The sequence below is a fragment of the Oenanthe melanoleuca genome, chromosome 2 (assembly GCF_029582105.1).
Source record: "Oenanthe melanoleuca isolate GR-GAL-2019-014 chromosome 2, OMel1.0, whole genome shotgun sequence".
NCBI lineage: Eukaryota > Metazoa > Chordata > Aves > Passeriformes > Muscicapidae > Oenanthe > Oenanthe melanoleuca.
Window position 1 is genome coordinate 80,881,018 of NC_079335.1, and position 10,116 is coordinate 80,891,133.

The 10,116-nt window shown below is 39.0% G+C and overlaps 1 protein-coding gene across 1 annotated transcript; it reads left to right on the forward strand.

Moving 5' to 3' along the window:
• The first annotated feature begins 1,698 nt into the window (after positions 1-1,698).
• On the forward strand, positions 1,699-9,551 carry LOC130249153 (serpin B10-like). Its single transcript, XM_056483646.1, has 8 exons — positions 1,699-1,893; positions 2,987-3,164; positions 4,158-4,271; positions 5,882-6,016; positions 6,393-6,510; positions 6,876-7,018; positions 7,607-7,762; positions 8,590-9,551. The coding sequence occupies exons 2-8, from the start codon at positions 2,997-2,999 to the stop codon at positions 8,992-8,994; spliced, it is 1,239 nt and encodes a 412-aa protein (XP_056339621.1). The 5' UTR covers positions 1,699-1,893; positions 2,987-2,996; the 3' UTR covers positions 8,995-9,551.
• Positions 9,552-10,116: the final 565 nt, after the last annotated feature.

Genomic DNA, 10,116 nt, shown 5'->3' on the forward strand with positions numbered 1-10,116 from the left:
CACTGCTACTGAGTCAGCAGCAGCACCATGCTCCAGTGATGCTAATTTAAAAGGGTATTAGAAAATATTATCAACCCATCACATTGATAAAGCAGATTTTGTTCTCTGAGATGAGCATAATTTTAGTTACTCAGTATGTTTTTCTTATTTTTATTTCCTAACTACCAGCCATGCCATTCAAGAGGTGTTCTAAAAAGGTAGCTGTAAAAGCTTTTGCAAAAGCACAGACCTCTCATTCAGCCTAACCCAGCATTCCTGTGTAAACAGAACACCTCAGTCACTTCTTGTAAGGGAGCAAGCAGTAGCACTAGTTAGCAAATTAGGTTCACCCCTGCTTTATAACCAGAAAATCCACACCAATTGCTCTAAGGGATGAAGTCTTTTCACAGTATCTATCACTCTTCAACAACAGGGCTAAATTTGCAAAGATTACTCAAATCATTTATGCTTTGGAAACCATTTAAAGCCAATGTAAACAGATTACAACTTTCCCAGGCGCTATGGGAACAATTAGTTCTGCAGTGAATACCTCTCTTACACTACACTGCTCTCTGAAAAACATAACAGATCCATCTAATTACAAATCACACATGCCCCTTTTGCATAGATAGCATTTCAAAATACCTGAGGGGCAGGAGAACACCATCCAATTGAAGTAATGTGGCTCCTCACAGGTAGAAAAGCAACTTTAGCAAAGCTTTCAATTCCCAAGTTACATTGACACAGAAGTTTCACTATTGTCAAGGGATCCTTTGCAGCTGTACCCTCCTATGCCCTGCACCAAACTTTGCAGGTATTTCCATGGTTCATTCCTCATTATAAGATCCTTCTTGCAAACCTCTGTCCTACAACATAAATGTTAATCCATGTTAAATGTATGCTCACAGACAGGACAGCAGGTCAGAAGAAATCTCTCCAAAGGCAATTTATGCTGAGGAAACAGAGCTTGGGAATCCTGCTCAGGTTTTCAAGGTGGAGGTATTAACAATGCAGAGAGAAAAAAAAAAAAAGGGCAAAGTGGATTTTAAAGGGTGTTTCAGTTAGGAGTCAGTGTGGGGACAGACAGATACTGGAAAGACTACAGAAGGGACAGTATGATTGCAAGGAGGTATTTTAGTAGCCCAGGAAAGAAGAAAAAGAGGATTTGACAGAATATTCATCTCTGCAATGGAAAACAAGGAATAGATCTCTGATGTGCTACATGGGTCAAACAGCTTCCAGACTGGGTGGGGAAATAGAAATGTCTAAGACCCACACTAAGTTCAAGGATGTTGCCCACTGCTAATATGAGCAAGGGCTGGTGCCTGTCTCTTAACCTTCCCTATCTCACATTTACAGTTTCCCTGGCTGTACAGTCTTAGAATCTTTCAAGATTAACAAAACCCATCTTTCCAAAACAGAAACCCACCAAGAATGACAAATACTTTCTCAGAAGGAAGCAGACAATAGAAAAACACATAAGAAGACACTTTCTTTTTTTTCTGTCTGTCTGTTTCTCAGAGATAAATTCTGTAAGACAAACCATAGAAATAGGTCAGTGACTGCCTTTTTTTATACTTTCCAAACCATAAAGGAAAGATTGTTCAAAGTAGTGTGGGTTCAAGTTGTTACTAGCCTGTTGCCACAAAAGTGTTTATAGAAATACTCAGGCAGTCACTTTTGTAAAATTCTTGTATGGTATCATTCTTACCAGCACTTCACATCCTACTCTGAGGTGATTCAGTTCTTCCACAGGGATGTGGCCTATAGGGCATATTACATTGCAGAGTCATGAGTCATAAGAACCTCTGCAGAACTGGCCAGGCACACTATAAATTCATCCTACCCTTCATGTGAACTGCAGAAACCTTGGAGACACCCACAGCAGCAGTGTTTCTCCCTGCACAAAACAAGGTACTGTAATGATTTCTAGATACTATTTATTTCACTTATTCTTGGCTGATGTTGCTTTGTTGACAAATGCATAGGAAAAAAGCAAGCAGGTATCTGAACTGGAAATAATTAATGCTTGGGAAAATAATTAACTAAGATTACACAGGCATAGCATAGAAGATGAAAGTCTTAAAAATATACAGGAAGAGCAACTTATTGTTCAGAGTTCTATAATTTCTAGAGCTCACTGACTAGCATATATATCACAGCACACTAAGAACCATTGTCTTTGCCTAAGTCAGGTAATTTTTTCTTGTACTCTTTAGTGTTTAGAATGATCAGTTTAGCTCCTGGTTTGCAAGCTACTGGGGTCACAAACTATATTTTATTCTAAGGCCATCCTATACCAACCAAAATAGCTCTTAGTCCCTGACTAGAACCCTCAGCTAAACCTGCAAGGCAAATGACAAATAGCAGCCTTTGTGGTCTGCAGAATATAGAAAGCTTGCATTGCAGAAGAACTAGGAAGCTCAGATCTGGGCTAGTGCTACAAGACAGGGTTTCAGGACATTTTTAAAAGTCAGAAAGGCAATTCAAGATACTTAGTATGCAATAGTTGGGACAGTGCCTGCTCAGCTATAGGAAGGAGTGTTTTGTCTTGACCTAAATGAATAGTTTGACTCCTCCTGTTACCAGAGTATTTGTTCACTACAGAGATTAGTGTCAAAAGGCTCTTGAATAAATTGAAGCATAACATTTGTCATAAGAGACAGTTTGCTGGTGGTCTCTAGCCCAGGCTTTGCTGAGTAATGCTATCAACTGCCACTCCAAGATACTGTAAAGGGCAGTGCAATAAATTTCCTGGTGAACAATACATGAAACACAGGTAGAGGCTGGTTCATCCCTAAAAATGATAGCTGTTGCCATCAGTAAAATAGGACACATTTAACTTCATGTAACTCTATAATAGTTAATGCTCCTCATTCTCTATATAGTCAATTTTAGAAAGCCGTTTAATCACAAAAAAAGCTCAAACAGTGAAGAGAAACTTCTAAATAAATAGCAATCATATTTGGTGGTTCATTAACAGCATCTTTTCTATCTTTCTGTGCAGCTTCAGGACAATGGATACCCTGAATAAAGCAAACACAAGCTTTGCTCTTGACTTTTTCAAACAGCAGTGTCAGGAAGATGGTGACAAGAATATTTTGTTCTCTCCTTGGAGTATTTCATCTGCCCTGGCTACTGTTTATTTGGGAGCCAAAGGCAATACTGCAGATCAGATGGCAAAGGTGAGTCTGGGTTCTAAAAGTCTGAAAGAGCTGAACTCTTTGAGTAATGTCCTCCATGCCAAAATTTGCTGTGATGAAACAGAGGAAAGCCATATAATGTGTAGAGTTTTGAGGGCTCTCCCCTATAGTTATTTCAAGTTTTACTCTTTGCTAAACATAAATCCACATCTACAAGATTAGAGAAAGACCATGATGAGACTACAACTCTTTCTTTGGGTTATGTATTTTACAGGCAAAATTACTTACTGAAATTGCCAAGTCACACTTGTTCAAAGTTTGTAGTGTCATCAGGGGGCAGTGAGAACAGTCACAATGCATGGTTACCAAACACTTAATTTAGGTACATAGCTCCTGTTGTAGGAGGGGTGGCTTGTGAGTTTTCATCTGATAAGGCAGAAGTTGTCCCACCTGCTAAGGAAGCAATCTAACTCCTAATACACAAGACAAGAGTGACCTGGCAGGGTAAAAAAGGAGTGATCTGTTAGGATGAAGGGAAAACAAAACAAAACAAAAGGCACAGCTCTTGTGAAAACTGTTCCAAGATTGTTCTCACCCCTTTGTAGCCTGGGTAAGGTGAACAAGTCCAGAGAACGGGATTTAAGGCATGGAACTGCCCACACAATTTTCAGGCTTTTTGACACATAGCAGAGCTTCATTAAGACTTCTCCTTTAGTAGACTCCATCTGGGGGTATAATTAGCTCTTTCCACGTGTTAACTAGTCGTTCCAGGGCAGAGCTCAAAGCAGGCAGATTCCTCAAGAAAGGCCAGGTACATAAGAGTTTCACCCTGCAGCCCTCAGCTTAGTTTGCACAAGCTATTTTGTACACATGGGCATGGAGACCTAGACAAAGATTTTGTATTCAGTAAGAATGGGACACAAGAAAAAAATCTGAGCTTGACTGTCCTCATTACCAGTCCTCCTGATGTCACTGAAAAATTTTACTGAAACAGCAAATTTTCTATTGCATTTATTATTTTTTTTTCCACTACAGGTACTTCACTTTAATAAAGCTGAAGGAGCCAAAAATGTCACCACAACCATAAGAATGCATGTCTACTCCAGAACAGAAGAGAGTCTATCAAATCGACGTGCATGTTTCCAGAAGGTATCTTACCCAAGCTGGTGATCAAGCTATGGGCATGGCCACATCTTCTCCTGCTTTTACTTTCCTTCCACATTTGCATTTGCTTATGTCTGCCTTCCTCAGACTTAGTATACAAAATTAATTGGTGCAGCATTGATACCTTCACCTAATGCAACACTTATTACATGCTTCCCCCTTTTACATAGAATTGCATAATCTAACCCCAAATTTGCAAAATTTAACATTTGATGATCAATAGATCTTTTGATCTTTTTCCCTTAGCTCTGAGGACAGATTTCTTCCTCAAATGATTACTATTCAAAAGCTAGCAGTTCTTACCTCAGAGAGCTAATCCCAAGAAAAGAGATGTTATTCCAAACATTTGATTGCAGCAACAAGATGAAGAAAATCAGAACATTAACTTTTACAGGCTACCTATTCTTGATATGTTTCAGAAATTAGTCTTTCAATTGAGAAGTTAACAATATAAATTTACATGTTGAGATCTTCTAAAGTAGACCAGTTACCTGCAATAAAGCTAAAAGAAATGGGAATAATTTTATTCTTGAGATAAGTCTTTGCCATACTGGCAGGCATCTGGTCCCAACTGGTATGTAATTTAACACAGCAGAATGATGCAGAAGAGCAAATGAAATCCCTCTGAGTCAGTAAAGGCTTTTTTCTAGTCGAAAATTCAAAGATGGTGATATCAAACTATTCTCCCTGCTCTTTCCCGTCATCCTTACTCTTTAGGGAGGTGAGATGTTTCCCTGCAGTCTGCCCACAAAACCCTGACTGTCACTAGTTTTGATGAATGGATCTGAATCCCACAGCCAAATTCCATGGTGGGAAGATTTATTTTAGGGGTTATACCAACATCTCATTTGCAGTGCATGAACAGGAGAGGGATTGTTTCTCATGAGCAACACTTGCCCTAATTGTAAGAATTACAGAGTGCTGTGGGTAGCACTGTGGGTAGTGCTATGGGTTCTAACACTGTGGAGAATTAAGGGTCTGTTCGTGCCTCTGATTCTGATATAATAATGAGACAAATACAGCACAGGTGCAGATTTTTAATTTACTAAGTCGCAGCTTCTTCCTTGAACTCAGTGGAGACTCTGAACTCACATTCATTTAATCCTGTCACTTCAATATAGAGAATTTACTACAATTACTGAAACATTTAAAAAAAACCAAAACCAACAAACCACAAAATATTAGGAGAGAGATTAAGAAATGCAGGGGCAAATCTTCATTGTAACCCTATTTTCATAAATTAAGGGAGTGATAGAGCCATATCTCATGCATTGCTTAAGAATTACTCTCTGACACTTCTTTTCTGGATATCCAAAATGTCACAATATCCACTTATAAACCCTTAAATATTTTATATAGTTCAGGCTCTGAACACTTGCATTCCAAGAGACCCACAGTGTCTATGCCACATCTGCAACTTCTAATACTTAAAAATGATTCTTTTAATAGCTGTCCAGTTTAGAGCACCTCTTCTTTTGTACTATAGGTAACAGACCACCTGAAGACAAATACTTTACTTGGATCTGCATGAAGGAAAAAAACAGGGTTTTTACACAACAGATGAATAATGTCCTTTTTAATTCTCTTTTTCCAAGACAGAGATTGGCAAATCAGATAACATCCATACTGGATTTAAAGCACTCAGCTTTGAAATCAACCAACCCACTAAAAACTACCTACTTAAAAGTGTCAATCAGTTATATGGAGAAAAAACATTTCCTTTCAATAAGGTAAGACTTTTACTCAGATTATGCAGTGTCATTTAATCTTCATGATCTACCTATGGCAACATAAGCCATATACTTCTAAATATTTTCACTAGATTTGCAACGTATGTTATTATCCTTAACATTAATATTTTCTGTGATATTTTTCCTAAGACTTTGGACACTAAAATTTTAGTTTTTTGGGATGTGTATCTAATCTCAGAGTGATTTGTAGATGCAGTTAGATGAGTATGTTTAAATTGAGTGTTTCCACCAAAAAAATACTTTGTTCCTTTGAGAAAACACTGTGCTAGTGTCCATGTAATTTTTATCTCTGGCTGTAGTAGTACTCATGTTGGCAGGCAGCAAACCTAAATCAGATGTCTTTATTGCACTGCAGGAATACTTATTGTTGGCCAAGAGATATTACAATGCAGAGCCACAATCAGTTGACTTTGTGGGAGCAGCAGATGCAATTAGGAGAGAGATCAATTCCAGTGTTGAACAACAGACTGAAGGTAAGTTCCAGCCTCCACTCTCCACATCAAAAAGGAGTAATTTTGGCTTCTCTGTGCCCAAGGGGCCCATGGCAGGTAAACAATTCACCTCAGAAAGGTAAATCAGACTGTTCCTATATTACTCATCTACTGACAAGCTCTTACTAAAATTAGTGTCCTCCATCTTGGTGTGTGAGGAATATGGTTGATTCTTCTTTGTAAAACAAAATTACCTCAGTAATTACATATTTGCAAATAATCTCAAGCCAGATGGCTGCTGTCAGCATTTACAATTTCCCTGGTTTATATCCCCAGAAACTGTACCAGCACTTAGATTGAAACAGAGAAAATGTGCAGATGTGTGAATGTCCCTATGTTTTCTCTAGGTAAAATCCAAAATCTGCTGCCTTCTGGATCTGTGGATTCACTCACCAGGCTAGTCCTGATAAATGCACTCTACTTCAAAGGAAACTGGGCAACCAAGTTTGAAGCTGAAGCTACCAGGCAAAGGCCTTTCAGAATAAACATGGTAATGCAATATACTGCAGGTGGAAAAACCTGAAAAAGATGGGAGAAGAGGAGGGGGAGGGAGAAATTCTCTCACCCTTTAAATCCATGTGGTGGGATAGTTACTTCATTTAAAGCATTCAGTATATTCAGTATATTTATTTCACCACATCTTTAGCACTTAAACTGCACACACATACCAGGCCCTGAGGCACAAGTAAATTGTCAGAAGCTGACTTCAAAAAAGCTTCCATTCTCCAAAGGCAGGGAAAACAAAAGAGGTGAACAAAACAGTATGGCTTAGTTCTTTACATTTTCACTTTTAACCATGCAACAAATCATAGTGGCATGCAGTTTCCTACAATTGGTGTCATCTGAGACAGCTCAGAGAGCATGCCACGCCTCCCAGTGCCTTTCCAGTGCTTTTCCAGTGCTTTGCAGGGTTACTCTGAAGATCCTGTGTTCTGTGTCTTAACCATAAAGGATGTCTCAGACACACTGGACAGCTTGTAGAGTAAATATAATAAACATCCACTGTGCCACTTTAACTTGGTCTTTTTACTTTTTGTTCAGAGTACAAATGTAAAATATTCCATTTGATTTGTTGCAGCATACAACTAAACCAGTGCCCATGATGTACCTGAGGGATAAATTTAACTTGAACTACATAGAATCAGTTCAGGCTGATGTTCTTGAGCTTCCATACGTCAATAATGACCTCAGCATGTTTATCCTGCTACCGAGTGACATCTCCGGCTTACAAAAGGTAAAAAATCTGAGAACATAAATAATGTGAAAAAGTAAGAGTGTCATTATTTATTTACGTTATGAATGTGCATGGTAAAAGACCAGACTGCAAGGCTAGCAAGGAGGGTACTGATCAGGCTCAAGGTAAAGCAAATCCCAAATCTGATCTCGTACTGTGAGCTTGAAGCTCTTGAAACTCAGACTAGATTTCTCAGTCTTGGAAGCCAGCATGTTTGTGGTTGCTAAAATTGATCAGTCCTGGAAACAGGTAACCCAGACCCCATAAGATTGCCCCTTTTCCAGCCGAACAAAAAATGAGGACACAAAACTAGCCCTGCTGAGATCCATCGTCCACATAAATTCAGACAGATATGATTTCATTCACAAAAAAAAAAAAACCACCAAAAATTTGGCAGCCTCTGGTATGTTCCAGGATATCCAGAACTAATACGTATGGATACTGCCACCTTCTGTAAAAAGCCTGATTCTGCCTCTGGCAGAAATTTTCATTGCTAAGGTGTTGGGGGGGAGGGAGGCAGGGAGGGAAGCTCTTTACTGTAAATTCTAAAATGTGGAGAAGACAGCACTGGAAACAAAAATTCAACCAGACTATTGTAGCTCTGCTATATTATCTGACAATTACTGAGAACAGTTCAAATACTGCATTAATATACTACAGAAAAACATTCTCCTTTAGTTAAAAAGTTTTCCAAACTGCTGTTCCCTTGCTGTTCTTCTTGTGCTCTTACAATGTCTTGAAAAGTTCTGCATTTAAGAAAAGAGAAGAAATAGGGCACAGGTTTTTGAACATTCCTTAATTTTCTAATTCTCTTTTACTAACTGCAGCTAGAAAGAGAATTGACCTTTGAAAACTTGGCTGCATGGACCAACCCAGAACTAATGGAGGAAATTAACACGGAAGTTTATCTGCCCAGGTTCACGTTAGAAGAGAAATATGACCTCAAATCTACTTTGAGCAGGATGGGGATACAAGATGCCTTCACAAAAGGTCAAGCTGATTTCACAGCAATGTCCAAGACTGGTGATCTGTTTTTGTCCCAAGTTTTTCACAAGTGTTACCTGGAAGTCAATGAAGAAGGCACAGAGGCAGCAGCTGCCAGTTCAGCAACACTGGCCTCACGAAGTCTTGGTGCTACTGTTATCTTTTTGGCAGATCACCCTTTCCTCTTCTTTATCAGGCACAACAAGACCAAGACTATCCTCTTCTTGGGAAGGTTTTCTTCCCCCTAGAAACTCGATTACTAAACAGGTTATTGCAACAACAAAAATGAACTAAATACACACCACAAGGAACATCTCAATAACCTGTGCACTTCTTAATTTTCCTGTACTGTTGACAAATCTCTCAATGTTAGAAGAGAGTATTTATGAAAAATAACCTCAAATTTATGCCTCTGGCTCATTTTCCTGGCCAAAGAAGCCCAAAATGCTAGCTTTACACGCTAAGTACCATACTTAGCAAAGATGAACATTAAGTTGCAAAGAAGAACTTAAGTGCAATGAAGAACATTACTTTGTCTTTTCAGCACTTTCTGAACCAGAACTTCCACAATTCAGTACAGACTGAGTTGAGTTCAACCAGTAATTTTAAAGTTTTGAAACCTAAGTAGAAAAAACCGCAGGAAAATCTTCTTGCAGAATGCTTCTGCATCTCCATTGGTTTCAGCTCATGCTGATCCCCAAGGCAGGCTACTCACCCACATTCTTGTCAGTTTTTTAGCAACTTTGCAGCCTGGCAGAACTGTCTATGAAATAAACCAATAAGGCAAAATTGCCTTTGTTCCTGATACTGGTGCTTCTTTTTTTGCTTGAAAAGGGTCTAACACGTGTACTTTCTAATCTCTGTCCCACAGCAGTTGGAAAATATTTAACAACACTATAGAACTAGGAAAATAAAACACATGTGCCTCACAACTTTCTCCTTGGTAAACTTTCACCCTTCCAACACTATTTCCAGGCTAGCACTGTACTGCTTTGCTCTCATTTTACTTTGCCACTTATTCACTGGTATGAGGCAAGAGCAAATGGGAGAATCAAGTCTAATACTAAGTAACACTAATGGCCATAAGTACTTTCTGGAAGACAAATGTGAATCTCCCAGGTCATATTTACTCATGTCACTGCTCTTTCTCCTAAGAGAGTGTCCTGATCAGTCATGCATATTTGCAGAGAATGCTCCTGACTATCTGAATTCACAACAGAGAGCAAAGGACCAGGTTTCTTAATGGACTTACACACCACCACCAGCATCTTACTACAAACACATCTTCTTGAAACAGCAGGACTCCCTTTTCCGGGCAGAGAAGTGACTACAGACTGTCCCTGAGTCCTTTCTCTTTACTATCAAGTGGT